The following is a 27507-nucleotide window of genomic DNA, read 5'->3' as shown; positions in this document are numbered from 1 at the left end:
GAATGTTTATTGTAAATGGAATGAATGTTAATTAATAATGGAGTTTATTTGTGTATAAATTCATTCCAGGTGTAACTGTTTGTTGAATTGATCCTGTTAGCAGTAGGCAGGGCTGGGGCTTATTGAATGAAGTGTCTTTCCTGTGCTTTGTGTCATTCGTGATCTTGTCTTTGTGAACGTCAGTCATTTTGTGTACAACCTGTTAGTCAGTTGTCATTTGTAATTTGCGTGAAGTATTCCTCCAGTGTCTAAATAAATATTTATGCCTGTGAACACTACCAAATTGCTGTTTGCTGTGCTCCAAAAACCTCTCTGTTCCTGAGATGAAGAATTTGATTGTGGGTGGGGGTAAGCATGAACCATCACCCCGTTACAAGCCTTTGCCTGTAAACTTACCCACAGTTAGTGGTTTGGCAGTCAAACTGACCTGTTACAATAATGTGTTACTAAATCCTGTAGATGTTCTTTAAATTGCTGTGGTGATGTGGTCCTGTGGGCAGGTTGCTCAGCATACTTTTTGACAGAGGGAACATTGATCATTGGTCCTTTTGATGGGAAAGTGGGTTGCTGCATTGAAACAACATCCAAATAAGATTTTTTTTTAAATCAATATTATTTAAAAAAAAAAAAAAAGTGCTTGGGCATTTACAGGCATGTTTGTGCATGATTATTATTTAAATTATAAACAAGAATGTTTGCAGATTAGTTTTTAACAAGCAGGGTAAATGTATGCATTGCCTTCATATTTTCAGTTTACAATGATAAAAAAAGTATATATATTAATCTATTATTATTATTTATTTCTTAGCAGACACCCTTATCCAGGGCAACTTGCAATTGTTACAAGATATCACATTATTTTTACATACAATTACATTATTTTTTTTTACACATTGTTTTTACATACAATTACCCATTTATACAGTTGGGTTTTTACTGGAGCAATCTAGGTAAAGTACCTTGCTCAAGGGTACAGCAGCAGTATACCTCATCTGGGATTGAACCCACAACCCTCCGGTCAAGAGTCCAGAGTCCTAACCACTACTCCACGCTGCTGCCCTACCTTAAAATATTTATGTTAATGTGGAAAATATTCTTGAGGTTGTAGTTCAGTAGGCCTTACTGAGCTTTGAAGTCCATTCATAAAGCATTAACACCCCCTTAATTCCTAGGGCAGAGAAATGATTTATGAATACAGCACACTTATATTTTATGAATACAACCTTTATATATTTTGAAAACTGAGTTAAACATTCTTTGGGAGCCATGGGATTGGATTTTTTTGAAGTGAACAATGTATTGTACTGAGCAGATATTATCCTTAAGTTTCAGAAATGTTTCTTCAGTTCCTAGCTAGAACTTCTCCTGATTACCTTTATTACTGTCCTAATTCAGACAGCCAGTAGCACATGTGTTCAATAAGCTTCTCTTGATAAATTATGTATGCTGTTTCTGCTTCACTGAAGTCTGCTTCACTGCCTGCTCTAAATTACTTTCAACACAGGGCCGAATCTCCTTTCCCAGAGTGCACTGCAGCTCAGTTCCAATCCAGAAGGTTTCCAGTACACAGCCAGCTACCATAGTAACCAGACCCTTGCCCTGAGCGATTCATTGGTATCGCAGTTCCCTACACGGAGTGGTCAAGTTGGAGGTGCAGTTCAGAGTTACAACCAGGTAGGGATGACGTCTGATAGTCTTGACTGTCATTCAGTCCTTCAGTCTGCTTCTGTTAATTGATTAATTAATTTATTTACTACAAAACTGATACAATAATGTGGACACAAGAGTGTTTAACAACTTTCAACACTGTTTTCATCAAAAGCGTGCTTTGGATACAAAACAAATCTAGTAATTCGGTTTGTATTGTCAGTTAAATCCAGTAAATATAAAAGACAGTTTTCATTGTATTTTGGATGGGGCTTTCTAAAGAGTTGTGACATTTATCTGAAGTTGATGTCCAAATTAACTTTTTTTTTTCCTCTCTATTGACTTTTGGAGTATTTGCTAAATTTAGTTAGCTCTTCCTTTGGTAGCATCATCCAGCAATATTCTGATAAACTGACGAAGAATTGAACCGTGTTGGTTAGGTTTTAATTATCAGGGAAGCAGCTTTGAGCTGTGTGTATGTATGTATGTATGTATGTATGTATGTATGTATATATATATATATATATATATATATATGTATGTGTATATCTATGTATATATTAATATATAAGTCCTCTAAATAGATCTTGCAGAACAAATAGTGCACTGCTGCACAACGAAGAGACTGATCAGTTGGATAGAAAAGCTTCTGTAGATCCAGCATGAAACCTGTCCCTGGAATCTCTGCAGAATGGCTGATCAAGAGACTGCTATGATACATTTCATTGCAGGTTTTTTTTGTTGTTGAGGATTTTAATGTTCTCACATTAGCAGCTGCAAATTACCTCTTGAGCCTGAGATCCCGGATAAAAACCTAAATGCTGTTCTCTGAGCACACATTCTATGTTTTGCCTTTTCACAAAGAGTCTCAGAAGATTTTTTTTTTTTTAAGCATCCAAAAAAGGATGAAAAAAAAAACCCAAAACATTACACATTATTAAAAAGGACTGGGTTATGGTCCTGGGTTTATCGGCAGGCATATGTAGCAGCATAAAATGTACCTGTAAACAAATGTTAATAATTACTGGAAAAAAATAAAGGATCAAAAAAATCACAAAAAAATAAATAAATAGGGACAGCTGGCAATTTGAAGCCAACTACAAGAGCTTACTAAAGGTGTCTAGACTATTTTCTTTTATTGTGCACACTGGGAGCATGACATCATTGCTCTTGTTTTTCCTATGTGTGTGTGTGTGTTGATACATGTGTGACTACAGGGGATTCCTGTCGTACAAACCCTATACGTGCTGATTCATATCCCACTGCAGGGGACTGATTTGAGATGATTTTTTTTTTGTTTTGTCTCACTCAAAGCAAAAGAATAAATATGAAAACAAAAAACATTCTCAGCACACAGTTGCCTGTTAGATATCACGTTCAAGACTTACAGCATCCAAGGGTATAGTTGTGATATGTTTGTTAATTAAAAAAACTATTAGATTTAGTTTTTTTAGAAGTCTCTTTATATATTCATGTATTTATTTATTTATTTGCTCAGGTCACATCCAGTCGTGCAGCCCATTTAGCTGGATCTGATCCTTCTCAGTCCCAGTCAAGAGAGTCCTTTGTGCCAAGTCATGGGAGTGCCTTCCACTTGCCTGACTCTCAGCACACCTCTACTGTCTACTACTCCAGCTCCACCCTGCCAGCACAGCGTGTGAGCTCCCCACTCTCCATGCACCAGGGAGGATCTCCTAACAAGCTGCAGCGTGTGGGCTCGACCTCAGAGAACTCTGGTTACTGCACCACCCAGCGGGTCTCGTCTCCCAAGCAGTCCCCTAACCGACTGGCCAAGTCCTACAGCACCAGCTCTCCCATTAACATTGTGGTGTCTTCATCTGGGCTCTCCTCCTCTCCCATCCGGGTCGCCTCACCACCAGTCCAGGCCGGCCTGTCCTCTTCCTCGCCTGTCCACCAGATCAGCTCCACGGTGGGCAATTACGCCACACTGTCCCCAACGAAGCGGCTGGTGCACACCTCTGATCAGTACAAGCACTCTCATGACCTGTACGCCACAGCCACTCTGCAGAGACCTGGCAGTCTAGCAGGTAAATTGATTCAAATGAATTGATGTACATGTCTGTTGTAATTTTTGACTTTTTTGTTCCTTTTATTGTGCATTTCAATTTACGAAAGTTTCCACCGTAGTGCGGTATTGTATGTTAACGGGATACTTTTGCATCAATTCATTTGATTATCTGAAGCAAAAGATTTACTATATGGATTTCTGGAAAGCATTTTATTTTGTTGTTGCTTTGTAGTTAGTTTGTTTGTTTTTTGAAGGGGGGGGGGGGCTTTTGCTTTTAGGAGTTTTAAGTGGAATTCTGGAACCTTTGAACAAAAAAGAAACAAAAATGACTTTGTGTCAGAAGGGCCTCTCTATGAGTTTCAATTATATTTGCATTTATGTTTTAAAGCAGAAAGTAGACTTTCCCAATAATTAAATGTATTTTTATTAAAAGAAATATAATTATTAAACACTCCATGATTTTTTTCTTCTGAATATTTAATGATGGGATGACAAGTTTAATATGCCAATAAATGTACCGAAGAAGATCATCTGTTATTAATTTGTATGAACCATTATTCTCATGTCCCCTTAGGACAACTTTTTATATTAGTGTCACCATGATTACTATTGTTTCAGTCCACCACTAAAACGAATTTCTGAGTATGAGAATTATAATGTCATTTTTGTCTTCAGTTTTGTCATCTTGATTAAATTATGTTTTATTATTTATGCGGACAATGGCATTAGGGGTTAATATCTTTAATTGTATTTGCCTGAGCTGATTTGGTAGTGCTTACCAACTAATCATGTCAATAGCTTATTCTTTTCTGGTTGTATCTTATTATTTGCTGGTTATAGATTTTGACATTCATTGTCCATTTCTTCAACTGTCCAGAACAGGGGAAATTTAAATATTGTGTTACAAAAGCTAAATAAAACAGACACCAGTTAAAAGACTAGTGCATCAAACCATGCTTGCATGCTCTTGTCTAGGTACGGTATAATGATTAATACCATCAAACATTTCTATAGTCTGGGACCCCTGTTAATCCAATCACTCTAGACTCTTGCCCCAGGTATACAATCCTGTCATCCTCAGAATGATATACTTTGATATCCAAACTGTTGTTTTCCAACAAAGCTTTGCAGAAGATCAAAGCAGTGCTGTATAGGCTATACTGAATAACAGTTCACCAAGTCCTTATTCATTTTCATTCATTTTTGTAAAATAGCCTTGGATGTTAATGTAATTAAACTATTTAATTCACTTATTTTCTACATTTTATACTTGTGTTTTTAGCATTTTATCTCTTTTTTTGTGAGCAATATATTGACGTTATTTGCCATTTAAAGCCTGTAAAAAGACAAATTATAGATACTTCTTAGTCAATACCTGCATCAGCTTCAAAAGCTGTTGCAAGTGGTTTTAGCTCAGTTCATGATGGTGCATATCTTCACCCTTGACTACAAGTGCCTGTGTATCATAAATACAAATGTTGGCTTTTGTATTTGGCATACACAGTAAGCCTCATTGTAGTGCAAATTAGTGTGGCACTGCTGCAACAGTCAAAGGCATTTCTGGGTTGATATTTGGATGGGAGTTTATTCTGCAGTCGGCTTCATTCCATAATACTGATAGACATATTTAGGCTTTTCACAGTCCTGGGGCTTATACAACCAGATTTATCAACCCATTTGTGAGAATATGATGTTTCTACTGGGTTTATTCAATATTTACTTATCCTGGAAGATCTTCCCCTACAACCATCAAATCAGGTTTTGGACCAGAGGCGGACAGCTGGCCAATACTGATAAGGTGATTAAGAAGGGCTGCATCTTAAGATTCTTATTGTCTGTAAATTAAGGGAATTGCGTTCCTCCGGAAACTAAATCAAGTTAAGTTTCACAGGGGAATTGATCTTTTTCTAGTACTCAGCCATATATAGTAGCTCTAAAACTGTAACATCTAAAAAAGAAATACTCTAAACTTGATTCCCCTTTTTTTCTGCAAGGGAAGCTGTTGCTGTTTTAGGTGCATTTTGAAAGAAGGATCCTATTGAACACATTGTTTTAACAGAAGTTCAAGTATGTTATGCAATTAAGCTGAAGCTATTTCCTACAGGATCCCGGGGGTCATACAGCAGCCAGCATAGCCACCTGGGCTCCGAGCTTCGCCCTCTGCAGTCGCCAGAGCATCATATTGACCCCATCTTTGAGGACAGGGTCTACCAGAAGCCCCCTATGAGGAGTCTCAGTCAAAGTCAAGGGGATCCGCTGCAGCTTGGCCACACTGGCACTTATCGCACCAGTACAGGTAAACCTTCATGGGGTGAAAGAACTCCCCTCTTGTCAAATCTCATTACAAACTATGATGCTTGGGTCAATATCAGTAATATCATAATATCGACATCTTGGGTCAGTATCAGTAATATCGACACCTGTCATCTTCAGTGTCATCGTCATCATTGCTGCTTGCTAAACAACAGCAGTACACCTTTAAAGCTGCACAAAGCTTTTGAAAATAGTTTACATGGGGGGTTGGACTACACATTAAATAAACAACAAATTCGATAACAATATAAAGTGGTTTGATGGGCACCATGGATAGCACTGACTCGATTTGTGCCAGCCATTGTTTGTACATTGTTTGTTCCTTATACAGTATAGCACCTACAAAATATGACATTTTTATGTCTGAGTTACACCTAGAAAAACAATGTGAATTTGCTTTTTCTTGATTATGATAAGTGATAATCAAGCAGCAATCACAGTGGGTGTCTGCTTACTCAAGATTGTCCCCATTTTGATAAACTGACACTGTCTATACTGGTTAATTAGAAGTGGAAACACTAAAAATAATAATAGATTAACTTTCCAATGCGCGTCCAATTTAATTAGTTCCTGTTGTAAAGAAAAAAAGTGCCATCTAAATGATACGCAAAAAATGAAGACTTGTAATGTGATAATTGATCATATTCAAATATTATATCCAATAACATTTTAGGTACATGTGTAAGATTGGACTAGGTTGGTTTCATCCTGATGTTTGATGCTGTTGCTGAAAAAATAACAGCATCAAGAAGGATATTGCACATCTCTGGGGCTGTTCTAAAAAAGAAATGCCAGCACTGCCAAGGAAAAGTAAGGGATGAGTGCCACCAGAGACCTGAGAAGCCCTTTTAAGATGGCTCACCTAGGACCACTAGAACAGTGAATTTAAATAGAACAGACGTAAAGTCTTAGAATTAAAGATAAAATAAAACCCATTATCGGGGGTGCCTCAGTTCAGGTTTAATTAAAAGCACAGTCAGGCCATGGTCCTTATTTAAAGCGGTGTCCCAGAAGCATGTTCATTTTTAAAGAAAAATATGATTCCTGGATAAAGTGTTTACTACATTCTTTTATACATGACATACTTCATCAGAAACCAGCCCTTGTTAGTTTACCTGTTTGCTTACATTCCCTAAAGGCATCCCTCTTGCCCTTTAATCACTCTGAACACTTAAACGCTCTCTGGAAAACAAAACAAGACTATAAAACATGGTGACTGTGTTTTCTGTGAGCAATTGAAACATACCCCCCAAAAATATAATAATAATAAATAAAAAAATAGCATAATTTTTTTTTTTTTTTTTTTTTTAAATGTCATATATATATATGTTATATAATATATATATATGTTATATATAATATATTATATATATATATATATATATATATATATATATATATATATATATATATATATATATGAAATTAACATTTAGAATTGTGTATTATTGAAACCAGAGTGCTTCTGGAACAGAATTCTTGAGGCATACAGCTGTAAACATATTATAGCTGATTCAGTAGGCATACACCCAGGTGGTGTTAGCAATTTGTTGGCTGAGTAATTACATCTCATTATGGTATAACAAATGCTGAATAGGGATATTTGTTTGGATTGAGCCCCAGACTGTTTATGGGGTTAAAAAATATAGAAAGAAACATACATGCACTTTGCAGTGATTGTATTGCTATCTGAAAATGTGCCTATTCACTTGTACTTGCTTAAAAATTGGGCTCTTTGTAATTTTTATTTTTGTGCTGCTTTTTATTAAAAACTAAAACAAAAGGGTTATGCAAAAAGCTAATTTATTAAATATTTTAGTGCCAATACTTGCATTTGCTACATTTTGCCAAAATGTTGTTTACACCTTGTGTTTTTGGTATCCACAAATACTTTATGTAACCTAGCAACAGTTGGTGCCATGGGATTGTTTCAGAGAAACAGCCACTTAAAAAAAGCTTAACTAAAGCAAAGAGGATTATTTTGCAAAGGCTCACCTACAACACTATTTTCTTGAATGTGAATTGTCTTATCAATCCATATGTCACGGTAAGAAAGGTACCATTGAAAAGTACTTACAACTACAGTTTCTTTACTATTAAAAAAATGATAGTAAACTGATAATGAAGTGTGTGATCATACTGCTAAATTTAAGAGTTGTTGAAATAATTGATCAAGATCTAAATAGTGATTAGTTAGATTAAATAGCTTAGTTCATTCTGTTAATTATATTAAGCCTGTCATGCATGGATGTTTTCTAAGTAGCTTTACATCAATATCCCAAGCTACCCTATTTCAGAAGATGTTTTAAATATGCATTATCCATCCATCCATTATCTGTAACTGCTTAGTCCTATAGAGGGTTGAGGTGAGCCAGAGCCTAACCTGGCAGACATAGGGGCACAAGGCAGGACCACACCCTGGACGGGACGCCAGTCCATCAGGGCGACTAAGGGACAATTTAAAGAGGCCAATCCACCTAGCCAGCATGTCTTTGAACTGTGGGAGGAAACCGGAGTACCCAGAGAAAACCCACGCGAACACGGGGAGAAGATGCAAACTCCACACAGACAGACCCCTGAGGTCGGAATTGAACCCAGGACCCTGGATCTGTTTGGCAGCAGCGCTAACCACCACGCCACCATGCCGCCCCTAATATGCATCATAATTTAGTATATTCTATTACAATACACAAAGGAGGTATAATATTGTAAAATGATGGCCTCAATTTTAAAGTTCTTACATATATGTCCAAGTCAAGATGAGAAAGTACTGTGCTGGAAATCAGAGAATTTAGATTCCTTTCCTCCAAGGACAGCGTTACCCACTGTTCAGAAAAGCTAATTGGACATTCAAGGTGGACAGAAAATTATTGGATAGACTGCGGGCCTGAATTCCCTTGTGCGTTTCTTGCTGCATTCACTTTTTATGTTCATTAATTTTTATTGAGCAAGGAACGGAAAGCCACTGCCACGAAGAGCAACTGTCTTGTAAAATATTGGGAATTCATAAAAAAAAGAAGAATCAGATATAGAACTTTCATTAAGGGTCAAGTAGGGTCAAGGTCAACTGGAAAAATAGGGATCTACAACTACCTAGGTAACTGTATACAGTAACGTTTAGAATATAAACATGTGTATAATGTGAATGACTGTATCCCTGGTTACATCCATTCCATTGTATATTGTGCACCTCTTGCATACTAGCACCATAGTATCCTATATAGAATACAATTACCTACTGCACACCTCACATGTAACAAGCAACACATAATACACAAAAAGTCTTGACATTCTGAAAGAGAGTACTGATTAACTGATGACAAAACGGTGTAGTTCTTCCTGATTTAAAAAATGAACTGTTCTACTGAGTATCTGTTTGCTTGGCATTGATTCTTAGTCTATTTTGTTCACTCTTTAGAGCTCTCTTGAGCCCTGTTTCATAAAGAACATCTTAAATCCTACGATTCTCACTCAAATGTTGTTACACACAAGTTGCTTATACAGTAGCAGTAAATTGCCTTGCAAAAACACACCTGTTCTTTAAGAATCACTTTAATTAACCTCAAGTTTAATTTGCCCAGTCGTAGGAGGAAAGCTGACTACACTCCTGAAAGGCAAGGTCCCCCAGATATCATAAGCTTTCAAATGCAGAACCTGCAATGCATGAAATAAAAAAGATCTGGACACCCAAAAACTGGAATTTGCCCTTTAATCTAATTTATAATACACACCCAGGTTTTATCTGGCCTCAGTTTTAGTTAAGGATTTATTGACATTGCTTTTTTCAAAGTTCTTAATGTCTTTTTAATGCATTGCATTTAATTTCATTTTCTGCTTCAGTCTATGAATGTGCATTTAACATGGCTAAGACCCTGCCCTACTAAACGGTTATGTGTTTTAAGATTCCTTTGATTACATCACAGGCCAGGATAAGCCAGCTGTCCTAAATAGAATGTCTGTACATGCTTTGAGTTGCTTGTTTCTGGAGGGCTATTTTCAGCATTGTAAACAGATGTGAAATGGTAATTGAGGACTTTCCAGATGAGTTAAAACCTGAAAGAATAACTTCCACCATTGATGGCAATATAAATGGAGTTGGGTTGACTGTTGGTCAGAGGATTTGTGAGGAGTTCTGCATTACTTACAAATTATCAAAACTGACTTTGGCATCACTCTGTGTTTAATTATTAATTGTTTTCAGTATTAGTTTGTTAGTGTCACAAATATATCTGACCTTCAGATCATTTAGGACTGGTAACTGCCATCAAGGAATTTACATTAAGCCCAAGTTGGATCTGAAAAGCTCCAAGTGTAATTTGTTTGTGAGTTCATAATTGAAATGACCGAAGTCAAAAGTAAATGCAGTAAAACCCTTTACAAAACAGAGATGCATGATATTCTGGTTTCTCAATAACCAGCCTCCGATTTCAAATGCTCTTATAACATGTTCCATATGGAGCTGTTGTGCCCAAATTACCGAATACTGCATCTTTCTGTAGGCATTGCATCACTGAAGCATAGCATGTAATCGGACGTCATTTCAAAAAAAATTCTAGGGTGGGGGGGGCAAAGTTGTGCATTGAACATTCTCTGTCCCAAATAGCATCATGCATAAGAAAAAACAGGCAGTAATTCAGCCAGTTTACAAGATAGCGCTTTGTCAAAATGCGCAATGCAAGTATTTTTAAAGCACGCCCCTCTAATAACAAACTTGAAAACGTCGCTCCACTTATCCAAGGCGACTTACAAAGACTAGGGTGTGTGAACTATGCATCAGCTGCATAGCCACTTACAACTACGTCTCACCCGAAAGACGGAGCACGAGGAGGCTGAGGTGGGATTTGAACTGGGGACCTCCTGGTTACAAGCCCTTTTCTTTAACCACTGGACCACACAGCCTCCTTATATCCCAGTTAAGTTACATTTTGAAAAATGTTACCATTGCATACTGTAACTATACTGCTACATTAAACAAATAGCGGTACAACATTGTTTTAGAATACGAGGAGGTACATTATACTTCTTATTTCAGATCACTGAAATTGCATAGATCACATCGATTGCTTGTCGTCTAAATCCAATGTAACCTTATGGAGGGTTTTAGTCGTCTGTGTGCTCAAACAGCACCCCTGGTAGTCTAGAAACATCAACTTACAACAGTCCTGTTGGAAAATCCCCGCTCTAACAAGCCTGTCTAAGATAAGGTGTAACGTTAGATGTCTGACTAAAATTTAGTCACCTTTGAAAATCTACCCCACTGTGTTTAATTTCTTCTGTTTTCCATCTACTGTGGCAAACATATCCGAAATTTTCCTTAGACTCATTGTGATATCAATAATGTTCTATTATTATAGAAATAATAGAATGTAATGTAAACCTCTGTTGAGCACGAGCAATTACATCACATAGCAACGGTCGCCGACTTCATTCCAGATCCGGGTTAGATTAGGAAAGAATCATTTTTGAAAAATGTATTTTATTTGTTTATGAAGAAAACTTTGATTATATGTGATTATATTATATCCTGCAGTGTCTCGGGGTTCAAAAAGTGGAAGACATAATGGAGCATATAGCTTGTGGGGTGCAAACCAAGGTCTATGGGGGCTTGGGAGGCAACTGCCCCCCCTGCCCCATAGCAAGTGACGCCCCTGTATGTAATGCATATCCACCACTGCTGTTTATTATTTGGCATGTGCTGCCATGACAGCAAATTCTAGTAATTGTTCATACATTGCAGTAAAAGTAGGAGATTTACTCAATTTGTTTCTGACAGTCTAAATGCGGGTCTAGATGCCCCAGAATGATAATTAAAGTTTTTTCTGTTCATGTGTGACACTTCCTTTGCTGTGACTTACAGAAGTAAGTGACTTAGCATTGGACCTGAACCATTATTCCATGCAAACATGCCCTGAAGGGACCCCCTTCTTAAGCAAGGGAGCAGTTCAGTCTCTATAACCACTCAATACTGCACTTGGCTCTCATTTTGAAATGATCTGTACATGTACTCAGCTCTGAATTTGGCAAACTATGTCTCGATTATATGAATGCCATCCACGGAGTTGATAACAAACTTGTTTCATTAATAATCTACAGGGATGAGAAAGTCTTACAACGCTTGACTGATTTCAGACTCTTCTTTTCTTTCTCTGTAAATTAGGTTTTAGTCCTAAAAAATGCACTGCCGGTAGCAGTAGGGCTGGTTCATACTTCTGTCGCAGACAGCTATAAAAGCTGTGCAGCTTCACTCCAACCATGCAGCAAATGTTGACATTTTTCAACATTGTCCGACTGTGACAGGATAGCCGGGTGTCTATGGTGGTCAGGAGGTAGGAAGGAGACTCGAACTGCCAAAGTTTATTTTTCACAAATAAAAATTACAAACAAAAACACAGCCAAAATAAAAAGGTAAAACAAAACAAGTCACAACCACAAAATGAAACAGAAAATCCCTCACCTAAGTCTCGCACTATCACGGTGAGTTTCTTAATTATATACAGAGGAGTGTTTGTCTCTCTCCATACAGCTCCCAAAACCTCTCTCTGTCTGCTGCAAAAACCTCCCCCCTAATGGAGTTTCTAGCTCCCTTTTTATATCATGCGGCTGTTCCCAATTATCTGGGAACAGTCACATTTCACATGTATTTGGCAGAGATAGTAATTACCCCCCTCCCTGCCAACCACCACCACCAATACAAACCAAACACTATTTACAAGCAGGTAAATACGAACAGAAATTATGTTGGTGTCTGAAGTATGAATCAACCTGTAGAGATTCAGATCTCTGTATTTCTACTTAAATCCCTGGACCTAAACTGCACATTAATCCACTGCACACAATCCCCTCCTGAAGTTTTTGTGTGGGATATGCATGGCAACAGTTAAAGAGCAGTTTACTAACTCTGTTAGTGGTTGTGTCAGGATGGCTAAGTGGTGACGTCAGGCCAGATGCAGGAAGAAAACAAACAGGCAGTACTGCAGGGCAAAAGACGCGGCGTGCGCCATTTATTTAAATAACAGAAATAAAAGAAATATTTAAACAAAAACACTGCTCTCAGAGCAAAATAAAGGTTTTAACAAAAACAAAAATCATGAACACAAAACATCAAACAAATGATCCAGGTCAGGCTGGGCAAATCGCCTTCACTGTTCCTAGATTATTTTTTCTTTCTGTTTTGTTTCTTTCTCATTTCTTTCTCCTGCCTTTCTCTCGCTCCGTTCTCTCCTCTGTACTCCCACCCTGAACTGAGAGCGCTGCAGGGTTATATACCGTGGCCGAGGGGTTTAACTAGCTAGTAATTATTCTTTTACCCCTCGGCCACAATCTGCACAAGTTTATGAATTACGTGTGACTGCCAGCTAGTTTAACAATACACTAGCCGACAGCCACACATTACCACAAGGTTTTTTACTGTGGATGGGGCTTCCCATCCACGCTGCCAAACAATACAAAATATACGGCTCCTCCCTGTCACATTTATAAATAAATAGATCATAACCATAACAATAATAATAATACAACAAAACAAATACAAAATAATAAATTGCACAGGGGCGGAGGGGTACCCCGTTCTAAAAATAAACAATACATTTTTGGTAGGGGTTTGCCCTGCCCCCTTTTCATGTACAGGGCTCCTTGCATATCTCCAAAATTTAAAGAAGAGAAAAATGCAATATAGGTGCTCCCTGCCAGGTTATCCATCTTGTCATTTATGTTTCCTGGGGGCTGTTCCTTTTATGGCAGCAGGAGTATTGGCTCTAAATTAGTGACACTGAGTGATGGTGATTGAAAATGCCCTCAGATTTCAGCTTTGAAGATTTGCAGATTTATTAAACTAATCTTTCTCATTCATTTTTTTAACAAAATATTTAGTCGTTTGATTAAATCTACATAACTCTCTTTTTAACACTTGGAATATCTCTTCTTACCTAATCTAATGTTTCAACATGCTGACGTTTTAGCACATTATAATATTGTGTCTTATGAATATTAATTACATTCTAATGTCTCTTAATTATTTTTATATATCCCACAATTAACAACATGCTTTTCACATTGAATGCATTTCTCACAGTTTAATTTCTGAAATTATCCTAGTTTGAAAAAGGGCAAACACTTCCCACACACAATCTAGAACTATCAAAATAAACAAGATGCTTTTCCACAATGCTTTGTGAATATTACACAACCTGCCATTCACTTCAAAGATACAGTAATGTAGGTGTTTCCAATATGTTTATTTTTATCTTTTGCACGATATCTGAATGGTAAACCAATGGGTCAATGGTGCTTTTGTTCTTAGGTATACTGTAGTTTCTTATCCATAGGTGCCATGACTAAACCATTGTTTGTTTTTTTTTTTTCAACACCCCCCTTGTCGTAAACTGCACAAAATAATATATATATATATATATATACATATATATATATTTTTTTTAAATATGTGTTTTAACAGTGAATCGATTCCTCACTTAGTTACTTTGAAAAAGTAATTTAATTGTTACTCGCACCCTTTTATTTTCATTTTTTCATGCAGTACCAAAAATCCCTTTCATGAGGGATCAGTAGATCACAAGTACCTTTCCTCTCTTCTGTTCAACGTTTTTTTGACTAGAACTAATGTTTTTGAATTGTGTATTTATAATACTTTTCAGGTGCTTGGCCTTACTTCTATTCTCCCATGTATTTTATAGTACAGTAAACTGTTTGAATGGCTTCTACTATCTGCAAATGTTTTCCACTTGGTTCAGCTTGCAAATTAAATGCTAATGACATGAAAGCAGTTCCTCCTGGCATTTTACAAACAACTATAATTAGGGCTTCTGTTTTTCGGGTTATATTAATTGTATTTTTTGGTGCTTATTTTTAGCTATTTTCGAGTTTCATGAAAATCTTTTTTTCTTTCCGGGGCTTTCATTTTTGATATACTGTATGAAATTAGTGTTTTCGGTTACTTTCCAAAATGCTTGAGCGTTTTTTGTGTGTGTGTGTCACAATATGTACAGTAACTCGACTGTACTTGCACACTTAAGTTGTACCTTCTTTCCTTTGCTGTCTTCCACAACGAAATTCCTATGGTCACGGACATATTCTGCTGGGGATTTTGTGTGTACGCATTTATGTACATTTCACCACAGTTCTGTTTTAAATCCTCCGTGTCTTAACGTGTCCATGTCATGTTTTTTTTTTTTTTTAATGTTGTTGAAGCTGACACCCTGGGATCCTTCAAGAAGGTACTTGATGAGATTCTGGGATCAATAAGCTACTAACAACCAAACGAGCAAGATGGGCCAAATGGCCTCCTCTCGTTTGTAAACTTTCTTATGTTCTTATGTTCTAATACAGCTTTAAATCCAGCTAACAAGCCTCCATCCTGATTGTAACCTCGTTTTAAATCTCGCAAGCAGAGTCTCCAATAGAAATGCAGGAATGTGCTGTCACTCAGTAGTTGGGGTGGGTTTAAAGTATTCAGAATGAATCAATGATAGATACAAGTCAGGAAGGTGGGACATTGCCCAGCAGCACAGGGAAATGTATTTATTATTATTTTGTAGTAGGTTTTATTTTTTCAAATGTGAAAAGGGTAAAGTCAATGTGAACAGATTAACCATTTCCACGGTTTTTCCGGTGTTTATTGGCTATCCACCGATTACATTTTTTTGTATCGGGGGTGTTTTATCAGTTTTTATTGGTTAAAATCAGAAGCCCTAGCTAGAATGCAGTGAAAATTAATCTAATAGGACCCACTGGTAGAAAGATATTGTTAAAAACACAATTAAACTGACCGTCAAAACCCCCCCCCCCCCCCAAAAAAAAAAACAGATTGCTTGTGAAATTGAATAAAAGGGTTTATAAAATACAGTACGTCTAATAAAAGTAAAACAACTGTAATAAAAGTACAGGTTATACATTTTAAACGCCGTTAAACTCCTTGATCCAGAAAGGTTGTCACTTTGTATTAGCAGACGTCTTGGTAACGTGATTTATGAGGCACTGCAGTGGTGAAAACTAGAACTGAAGCCTGATTTTTAGACCTCCCCTAAAATGTAAATCACCTTAAAAATGAACAATGAAAGGTGATGTAACTTCAGTTAATGCTAAGATCTGAACTCCAGAACACCACTACTGACCTAATACTGACACACCTAATGATCAATTATACATTCATGCAGGTCACATTCTTGGATTTGATGGATTACGACTGTAACTCACTCTGAGGGATTTTTATAGAGGTGTTAAAGGATAGCTGGTTTACCAGGGTATTGGTTAAAACAAATTATAACCTTGCGTCTTTCTTACTGCTGCTGGTGAGAAAGGATTGGGGTGTATTCGATCTCCTGTGAACAAAGCAATATGAAAATAAATATGACACATTCTGAAGGACTTAACTCCACATTGCTCCATTTTTTGTGAAAGAGAAATCATTTTGTTATAACAAGCAAAATAAAAAGTAAATGTAATACTCACTTAAGACTTCATTTTTGTGGCATGATTAGTTCAATTTACCTAATGCAAAAACAATGTTAGAATTACACTTCGACCTTAATACATTTTACAAACAATAAAATAATAAATCTATGCGACGTGTTCATCCTGGTGAACAAAAATGATTAGGCAGAGGAGCATCCTATACTCCCCCGCCCACCAAAGGAACAGAGAGGAGGCTGAGAGATTCACAATTTCAAAATTTAAAAATATGTGTAAATACATATATAATTATGGCCTACACCAACTCCCACATTTTGCTGAATATGAAAAATCTAAAAATATAAAGTTAACTCCCCCCGGGCAGCTGGCTCTTTGAGCTAAAATATATATATATATATATATATATATATATATATATATATATATATATATAGTTCATTTTTAAGGGCAGTGATTTATATATATATATATATATATATATATATATATATATATATATATATATAATTTATTTCTTAGCAGACGCCCTTATCAAGGGTGACTTACAGTCGTAAACAAAAATACATTTCAAGAATCACAGTATTAATACAATTAAGAGCAAGATAAAATACAATGACTTTGGTTCTAGCAAGTACAAGTATATGACAAAATGCGATTCAATAACAGAGCAGATAACAGTGTCAGTGATAGTTACATCAGGATATAATTAAATACAAAATACTACAGATTAAATAACACTTGTTACAGATTACAGTACTCTGAAGTACAGAATTAAATGCAGTAAAATAGGGAGCAGATAAGAGCAAGTAAAGCACATTAAGGAAGAGTGATAAAGTGTCCAGAGGGAAAAGAGATGTTCTATAGGTGCTGTCTGAAGAGGTGAGGAGGCGCCGGAAGGTGGTCAGGGACTGGGCAGTCCTGACATCTGTAGGAAGGTCATTCCACCACTGCGGGGCGAGGGTGGAGAAGGAGCGGGCTCTGGAGGCAGGGGAGTGTAGAGGAGGTACAGCCAGTCTTTTAGTGCAGGAGGAGCGGAGAGGTCGAGTGGGGGTGTAGGGAGAGATGAGGGTCTGGAGGTAGCTGGGTGCAGTCTGGTCAAGGCATCTGTAGGCGAGTACAAGAGTCTTGAACTGGATGCGAGCGGTGATCGGGAGCCAGTGGAGTGAGCGGAGCAGTGGAGTTGCGTGGGAGAAGCGAGGCAGAGAGAACACCAGGCGAGCAGCGGAGTTCTGGATGAGCTGGAGTAGACAGGTGGCGGACGCAGGGAGGCCAGCCAGGAGGGAGTTGCAGTAGTCTATGCGGGAGAGTACTAAGGCCTGGACCAGGAGCAGGGTGGAGTAGTTGGTGAGGAAGGGTTGGATTCTTCATATGTTGCTCAGGAAGAATCGGCAAGTGCGTGGCAGAGTGGAGATGTGCTGGGAATAAGAGAGGCAGGGGTCCAGGGTGACTACCACATAATGTGATATCTACTTGAGTGACTGAAGGTAACGGAGGGAAGAAAAAAAAAACTAAAAAGGAGGCCCTAGACCTTCAGCTGCCTCTCCTCCAAGCATCATTATGCATAATAGGTAGCATCATATAGCAGAATGCAGTTTGTTTTGTTTTTCTTTCAATATATGCAAAGGATATGGTAGGGTTAGATCCTGGAATAAAGTCCTTTTTTAGGATGCCTGTTCCAAATGTTGTTGTGCAACGAGCAAGTCATTAATATTGTTCCTTATGTAGATTTCATAAGCATCTGAGGACCATCGACCAAGCTTCTTAATGACATCGGCTGGAATGTTTAACTGAGCAGCTGTGGTTGCGGCTCCAATCCTGAAAGAATTGCCCAAATAGTTTGATGAAGAAAGGCCCCCTTTTCGAAGAAGATCTTGGAGATTTGAAGAAAACCAGGATCTGGAAACTGCAAGATTCTGCGCAGTTAGAAACAGTGGTTCCAAAAGGCATGGATCTGAGTCTGGTGGCCAGATATTTCAGCATGGAAGCGTGGGGACAGAAAACAGAATTAATGTGAGCAATGTAAACCGTTACTCCTTCCTTTAATTGATCTGATTTACTTTGTTTGAGAAAGATAGAAAACACCATTTCCTTCATAATCAAATCTCCTAAAGAAAGGTCCCTCTAAAGATCGAACCGAATAGCTCTAGTAGTAAATTTCCCACATCTTAAGAACCTGAAGAAAGCTAACAAGCACATAGCTTCCATCAAGATGTCTAAGCAGTGACAATAAACAATGTAACATTTTGATAGTAATTGCACTTTTTCTTACTGAATTACTTTGGGAAGTATTTCTTATGCCTCTTAGAAGTAAGCAAACTAGGATTAGACACCTTAGGGGCACTAGGATTAAGACATCTAAGATGGAACTGAATCCCAGCCAGCTGCTGCCAAATGGAAGATAATTGTAAACTGCGATTTTTTTACACAGTGGGTTATAAAAGTCAGTAAAATAGTAATATCAAATGGAGAATTGGACGAACACAAAGCTGACAGAAAAGACATGTATTGACCCCAAGCTGCATCATAAGCTTTTACAGTCGAGACTGCCAGGGCTGATCTCATGTAATGTTTGGCAGTCTGAGAGAGCTCTGAAGTAAAGCATAATGGTTAGTCCAAAATGAATTAGTTAAACACGGAGCATGCAGTACCTTGAGTTTCTGCATTAGGACACAATTGATGGAATTCATGAAAACGAAAGCAAGATAAAGCATCAGCAATGTTGTTTAATAACCCTGGAATGTGAACCACTTGGATAATTGAATTCCCAATGAGACTTAACCATGTAAGACATCTTAGCAATTTCATAATTGTAGGGGAAGGAGATGTGCCTTTTTTAATGATATGAACTGTTGCCATATTATCACAATGCACTTGTATCCATTCCCTTTCCCATGAACGGCCCCATGTATAACAAGAGACGACGATTGGATAAAGTTCGAAAAGAGCTGTGGATTTTTCTGATTCTGGTACGGAACGAATCTCTGAAGGCCAAGAGTCCACGAACCATTGTCCATTGAAGTAACCGCCAAAACCTAGAGAGGATGCCGCATCAGTAAACAATTGAAGAGCTAGTAGGGTATCAAAGTGATCGTGAACCTTATCAGATTGGACGATGAAGTAGAAACCTCTTTCTGTTTTGATTTATTTGCAGTTTTATCAAGAAATAGTTGACATAGTTTGTGGTGGAATTTGAACGTTTAATAGAGATATTTGTTATAGCGACTAGCACTGCAGCTGTACGTAACGTTTCGATGGTTTAATTAAACACAGCAAGAATTAGTTTGCGAAATAGGTATATACAGTATACACCTTGTAGGTAATTAGAACATGCTGGTAATAGATTAACCAATGAATGTAGCAGGCACTTGTACTATAGATTTCCTGTCTGAAACCTTGCAAGCCTTCTAGTATGAATGTTCTCTTTTTTTTCAAGAATGCCATGAGGAGGTAGTTGATCTAACTAGCAACGCTCTTAGCTGGTTAAAATCTTATCTGAATGAGAGACAGCACTATGCCACCTGTGGAGTGTCTTTGGAGTCTTTGCTGTTCATAATTAACATGCTCTGCTGGGTCATATTATCCATCACTAAGGAGCTGGGTTTCATTATTCTGCTGACAATTATCAGCTGTATCTATTGTTAGACCCAGACAGGCCTGCTTCTATTTCTATGTTGTCTGACACAAAAGAGAGGATGTGCCAGATCACACTGGTAGGTTTATGACAGCTACCTAACAAGTTCCCTCGAATTGCTCTTGATGATCACTGTTACCAGCAACTTCAGTGCACAACCTTGGTGTCATTTTCAATCAAAGTTTAACTTTGAGGCCCATATAAGGAATGATTCTAAAATTGCATTCTTCTGTTTGCAGGATTGCAAATCACAGGTGCATTGGTCTCCTCTCAAAGAGATTACTGTAATGATCTCTTCACTGGCCTATTACATTTGTCTTGTCCGTGTGCAGAACGCTGCAGGCAGACAAAAACAAAGCTTTCAGAGCACTTTATACCTGTCCTCGAACCCTTACACAGGTTGCCATTTAAATATCTGACTGATTCTGAAAGAATCTACAGCTAACATACTAAACTGTTAATGGCATGACCTCTGTTTACCTCAGTGACCTACTCACAATATAATATTAGAGATTGTCAGTACTGACTTATGGGCATGGTTATTTTTTTACAATCTATCTGTTTCTTTTGCATTTCCACTAGAGCATATTTTCATATTTGTGAGGATGTATTACCTGAAATGGTGCACTGAAATGGGACAAATTACTGCAGATTTATTTTGCCAATTATTTACTAAATACTTCCTGGATTATTTATCACCAATGCATACAAGACAATAGATTGTTTGTTTAGTGGGGCTCTTCATGCAATTAATCTAGATTGGAATCACAGGACACAGAAAATAATGTGATTGTGTATGTAATGTATTTAAAAATCATACCACAGAACTTCATCAAACAGATTTTTTACTAAGCATGTTGAAAAACCTCTGAGACCTATACAACAGATAAGGTACCCTGTATTCACAGGTTTGTAATTTTTTTATTTTTTTAATTTATTATTTAGTAGTCGCCAATTATTTTGTATTATTTTCTCCCAATTAAAATATCCAATTATTATTTAAGCTCGGCTCACCGCTACCACCCCTGCACTGACTCGGGTGCGGCGAAGATGAACACACGCTGTCCTCCGAAGCGTGTGCCGTCATCCGACTGCTTCTTTTCACAGTGCAGACTCACCATGCAGCCACCTTGGCGCTACAGCGTCAGAGGACAATGCAGCTCCGGGCAGCTTACAGGCAAGCCCGCAGGCACCCGGCCAGACTACAGGGGTCGCTGGTGCGCGGTGCACCAGGCTATAGGGCGCATCCTGCACTCCACACGGAGGAGCGCCTTTATCAGATGCACCACCCTGGAGAAAATAGTTTAGTTTTTAATTAAAGCATGATGAATATTTATAGAGGTTTACCTATTTCTTTTAAAGACACAAGAGATTAGAAAAACAAACATTTCTGCGTATGTTAAAATCATCTGAGGCCAGAATTATTGGAGATGAAATGCCTGAATATATTGGATTAGAAAGTATGAATATTTATGTTTTTTAAACCCCTGGTAGACTGGTAGTGCTGCTAGAATCTAGTTTAAAGGGGTGCATTAATGACCAATTAATTATTGTCTCTTAAATTGTGACTTTAACCGCAGCACAGACCAAATAACAATTTGTGAATATGTATTGGTATTTGGCTATATAATGTGTTAACATTATATTCAATTAAATATGGACTCAATTACATTCAACTCAACAACAAATTACATGTTTTAGAAAGATATTTGATGGATGTATAGGAGAAGTCAGAAACACATCACTTCTTGCTAAACATGACCTGTTGCAGTTTTGCACAGTGAATAGAAACTATTCATGTCTGCTATAAGGGGCCAACTTTCCTTGCATTTGTTTTGATTACCAAATCAGGTGAATACAATACAATGCTATCTGAAGTGATTGGACACATTTTAGGAAATTAAGATCAACATGGTAGAAGCAGTCTGTATTGGTGTATAACTGTGCAGCCCTGCCCTGTGTCAATCTCTATTCTTTGCTCAATGAACGAGCTGCAGAGTTTACATGTGCAGCCTGCTATGTTGTACATAATCCTGCAATATATTTTCTGACAAAATCACAATTGTGATATTTTACTATGTCTTTGGTCATAGATCACTTTTGAACAATTCATTTTGATTCACATCAGTGTCTTTTCATGGACATGCCTTGTGAGTGACGCAACACCAGCAGTCATTACAGACCCTGACCGGCTCCTTTCACTTGTATATTCATAACCCTGTTCGCTCCTCTGTATGCTCTGGAGTGTGTGTGTGTGGGAGGGGGGGGGATGTTGTTTTATTCTCCAGTTGTTTCCCCAGTGACACCAATTGCACCAAAAAGTTGCTGTTAAGATCCCGACTAAGGCATCTGTTATTTATTGGCCTTTTCTGCTTCACTGTGGCTTACACTGTGGATGAACAGTTTCAGATCACTGTGCTGTAACACCATTACATATGTAAGTTGAGCAACTTTAGATTTTTAGAATGTAGTACTGATAGTGGGTTTAAATAAGTCATAAGCAAACATCATTTGAAGGTGCTGCCACTGTCTAATGGGTTTTCCTAGTAAAGCAGCCACACCCTAATTGAAGAAACTGCTCTGTCCTGGTCAAAACAGCTGATTCTGGTCCTGTCCATTGTTAAGATGGTTCTTTTCCAATTCAGTCATATCAGTGAAAGGTGGTATAAAGGTGTGTGACAGAGTTGTGAGTGGTGTGATGGCAGATAACACAAACAACACTGTATTACCCCCGTCTTTATTTTAAAAGTACAAAAGAAAAGCAAGTCGCCCCTATACCAGTAATGCTATATGGGAATCTAAATATGGCGGGTTGCAGTCCTAAACAGAACAACATTCCAATAACCACAATCCTTCGTGCACAAACCTGTGCTCTGTGATCCAGGTGGAAGTGGTACGAGTGTCCTTGATATGCTGTGCTGTGCAGTGAGGCTGTGAGTCGTGGTTGTGAGCTGGCTCCGTGGCTGCAGCTCTTCTGCAAAGAGAGTTACTCTTCTGCAAAGACAAAAGTAAAACAAAGACACGCTCTGGCTGGTTGTACAGTCTCAGCGTAAGGGGGAGTACTTGCGTAGCTGCGTCCCCTTTGTACTAGATCACCAAGAATTCATTTTGTGTACGTGCCGCTATGTGCTTCCGCCAAGATATCCGACTTCCGGTTTCTGCCTACCGTCGAGTCGACTAGTCTACAGGGATGCATACCGCCCACCTTACACAGCACCCTTCGTGGTTGGTAGGGAGATTTACAGCTTACATTCTTTCTCTCTTTGTCACAAGATGGTATACATACATACATGCTTACATATACCCACATACATAGAGACAAACATAGATACATGCATACATATTTTACCTGTATGTATAATACAGTGTAAAAGAGAATCTGTTCAGAACAATGATCTTTAATATCCTATTACAAAACTTAGCATGGTATTAGTTAATTTGCCTTTTGGTAATAACAAACCTTTAAGAAACAAAACCTAGCAGGCAAAGTGGTCAGTCACCTTGTTTCTTTCCACATGCAAGCAGTCAGTTTAACTGCCTCAAAATTGCCTGCGGATTGGAGGAGTGGATGCGCTCGTTGACCAAGGGGTCATGGGTGACGGTATAAAAAGGAGACGTAGTGGAGTGATCTGTTCCTTTTGTAATTGGTTAGAGAAAGCCTAAAAAGGAGAACGGTGAAAAATGTGAGTGTTTTGTTTGTTTGTACTGTCTTGTTAAAAACCTGTTTGTTCGTTGTTTAGACAGCTAAAACGATCCGGAGCTGTCACCAAAGGCCGGCACCAAACCGGACAACATCACTACCCTTGTTTCACGAAGAACTGTATTTGCGCCACGAGCACTAATTCACTCACTAATGGACGTGTATGTGTTTTGTGTTACGTGTGGGTGTATAAAGAATGGGACTATTGGTTGTGGGTCAAACCCGGGGATTATAAGTAAAATAATACACACCGCTGTATTACTTTACTTTAGTAAACCATCATTATGGTTTACTGTTTGTTTTGCCGTCAGGCTTTTGGAAAACAAGATCATTAAACACCATTGCACCTGAATATCGTCTGTCTGTTTCTTCTGCACTGCTGCATTGCTTTCACCTGAACCCACTTGGTCACAATTACATACAATATAGAACAATTAAATATCTTTTTTATCACCATGGGGGAAAAAAACCCACTAATATTAAAATTATATCTAGGTATAGGGTGCATTAAATGCATGATGATACTAGTCCTGAATCTGAGACAGTGTCAAGGATTTCATACTAGTTAACTATACACTAGGTGCACACGCCAGTTACTGTATAGTTACTGCTGTATACCTATTACTGTAGTTCTTGATTTTTGGTTAACAATAAAAATCAGTTATGTCGCGTCTACTCTGAGTTTGACTGCAGTTGAAGCCGTAGCTATTGTAATTTGTTAGTAGAAGCCAGGTTTATACTGTATCTTTAAATATCAAAAGTGAAACGTGACTTTTACCCTATTAGATTTATGTGACAGAACATCCTGTACGAACATTCTAAATTGGCAGCATTATTAAATATTTCCATTGTTGTTTAAAGTAGAAAGGTGTTCATATTCATCTGCCTCTGGCTGTATACCAGACCCCCATCTGCCACTACAAGGCCGTCATTTTAAATGATTGTCCTTAATTACTTTAAATGATGGTGTTTTAACTAGGTAAGATGAAAGAGCAAAAAGTGGGAATAATTCACCTATAATATCATATCACGCTACTGATGCCCCAAGCTACCAGCCCAGTGTGCAGCTTTATATAATTGTATGCATCAGCTTTTCAGCGTCACATTCAACCTGGCTTCAGTGAAAAAACTATGCCAATCTAAACTGATTTACACTAAGGAAAGATATGACTGTTTTACTCAGCCATCAAATAATTAAAGCCTTATTTATAGTTTTCACTAAGGCTGAAATATTTCAATCCAAGTCAGATGCCCACACACCATAGCATCACTTCATTCCTCTTATCTGTATAATTACCAAACCCATCATCTTTACATTGAACTGTTTGCACTTCTAGTGTGATATGAATGTGAATGGAGCCTTCAATAATCTTCTAATTTAGTTTAAAATACAGTCTATATGGCCAAAGAACAGGACACTTGTGTCATTCCCAAACAAGAAACTCCTGGCAGAAACAATGAAGAATGTTATTGTTATGGTTATTCTGGATAATGCAAGAAAGTAACTTAGTTACTGTTGTTAGTTTAAATGCATAAACTGACTGACTCTGCTTTTACAACTCTCGACCCCTGTTTTATTTTTTGTTGTATGTCTGTTTATTCCTTTGCCTAGACCTAGTAAACCAGTTTTGTGAACAGGTCCTGAATGTTTTGCTTTGTCCCTACTTTCCTGTCGTAGCCCCATCTTCCCCTGGTGTTGACTCCGTACCCTTGCAGCGCACAGGCAGCCAGCAAGGCCCTCAGAACGCCGCGGGCACTTATCAGAGAGCCAGCTATGCAGCAGGCCCGGCCTCCAATTATGCAGACCCCTACCGCACTCTTAAGTACTGTCCTTCCGTGGATTCACCATACAGCAAATCTGGGCCAGCCATCCCACTGGAGGGGACCTTGGCAAGGTCACCTTCCATTGACAGCATTCAAAAGGATCCCAGGTGGGTGACACCCTATTTATACACTGTTTAGCATGAGGTAGTCTGCAAGCAGCTCTTTAAATATGAAACAGATTACTTTTTAGCACTTGTTTCTCTCATAAACTGATTTTTAACCTAAATACAGACTTTAATTCCTAAATAAAACAATTACTTGATTATTTATGTTTTAAAAAAAAAAAAAAAAGGTGCTGCAGTTTTACAGTTGGGTAGGTGGTAGTGTTCCTTGGTATTTGATTCAATTATTTGAATATATAGTACAGTATATCACTCTGCCTAATGCATTATCTAATATGTGTTGCTGAATCGGCACAGATCCTATATAGGCAATTGGAAATTCTGTGAACAATTCGTCCATGGGAATCCTTGGGGGCCTTTTAAATGATGTAAAGGTAGCTGTTGCAGTACTAAACAACCTAAACCATCAAATGATTAGCCCTGCTGTAAATATTTATTTTAGTGTTTTGATTTCTTTTTCACATTTTATATGTAAGACACATTTTCAAGCATTTATAAAATAAAAAGTGCTACCTTGACTGAATTTACTTATAAACAGAGACAGAGTCAGCAGACGACACAGTGTTAGAGCAAGCTATGATATAAATAGTGGGCCTAGCAAATGTTGGCAGACACCTGTCTCTATTTGGTGTGTAGGCAGAATAGTCAATTGGAAACTTACCATTTGTTTAGTAGGTTCAAGGGGATTACAGAAGATACAAAGTCTTAAATGCAATTCAGATATTTTAAATCTGGTTGTTTTAATTATTTTTTTATGCATTAATATACAGTTCAATTTATTTTTTTTAATTAAGACAAACATTAATGGATGATAGCTGTGCATACAACCCATTGATAACACAAACAAGAGACATTAAGAAAAAGTAAATCAAGGCAATTATTTGTAATTTAGAAGTTGATTTTAAATTAAAATTAGAAATGCTGGCGGGAGCAGAGCTGGGGTTGTTTTTTTGTTTTTTATTTCCTGTACTTTTTGCTTCAATTAACTGCATTTACAGCACATCCTACACAAGGACAACCAGTGGCCATGTCTAAGTTGTCTTTCTAATAACACTTGTCTAACATGTCTTTCTAATCAACACACTTATAGTCAATGTGATTGCAACAAAAGTAGAGCTGTCATTGACTTAACATTAAACACTGTCTTTCCAGAAGTAGACCGGCACTTCTTTACAAACTTAAACTGGAACATGTTTAGTTAGCTTATAATTATGACTATTATCTACAAACTGTAAGACACAACAGATATATTGGGCTGTATTCACAAATCATTAAAACATGTTTTAAGAGGACTGCTGTTTCATACTGTACTTTTTCTAATGTGCAGGTGTTTTATAAATATAGCCCAGTATACATATTATAAGTGATGCTAGATTCTCAAAGCTTTTTACTCCAAATCGTCTCTAAGATGATTTTTTTACAGAGAGCAAAAGGTTCCACTAATAAAATAACCACATTAAAATTATATATATATATATATATATATATATATATATATATATATATATATATATATATATATATATATATATAACTGAGACATTTTATTTAGGGCCTAGTTATAAGTTGTTTTCTATTATCTGCACTGTCATCTGCATTACACTTTTCATCTGTCCATCAGTTTGTCTATCCGTTCTTCGTGTTCCGTATCACACAAACCTAGTTTGTCATGAAGGTAATTGTTACACAGGCACAATAAAAGTGACAAGCAAGTATTGTGGGAAACCTTTACCCTTTAACACAAGGTCACAGAACACCATGCCAATCCTGTTTTCACGCTAGGACTAGAATCGATAATCCAATCTGGATAAACATT

At 37.6% G+C, this 27507-nt stretch overlaps 1 protein-coding gene across 9 annotated transcripts in view; it reads left to right on the top strand.

Annotated features, from left to right (window-relative positions):
- LOC117400196 (catenin delta-2-like) overlaps positions 1 to 27507 on the top strand; it is a 366132-nt gene that overhangs the window by 182283 nt on the left and 156342 nt on the right. For 7 of the 9 annotated variants that reach the window (XM_059022195.1, XM_059022197.1, XM_059022191.1 and 4 more), the window contains 4 exons: positions 1505 to 1674; positions 3146 to 3695; positions 5781 to 5972; positions 25358 to 25676. In XM_059022195.1, the coding sequence (XP_058878178.1) occupies positions 1505 to 1674; positions 3146 to 3695; positions 5781 to 5972; positions 25358 to 25676 (1231 nt within the window). The remainder of the gene's footprint in view (positions 1 to 1504; positions 1675 to 3145; positions 3696 to 5780; positions 5973 to 25357; positions 25677 to 27507) is intronic. The other 2 variants (XM_033999746.3, XM_033999749.3) reach the window with 1 other exon arrangement.

The sequence above is a fragment of the Acipenser ruthenus genome, chromosome 4 (genome assembly GCF_902713425.1).
Source record: "Acipenser ruthenus chromosome 4, fAciRut3.2 maternal haplotype, whole genome shotgun sequence".
NCBI lineage: Eukaryota > Metazoa > Chordata > Actinopteri > Acipenseriformes > Acipenseridae > Acipenser > Acipenser ruthenus.
This window is presented reverse-complemented; position numbering and strand designations above follow the sequence as displayed.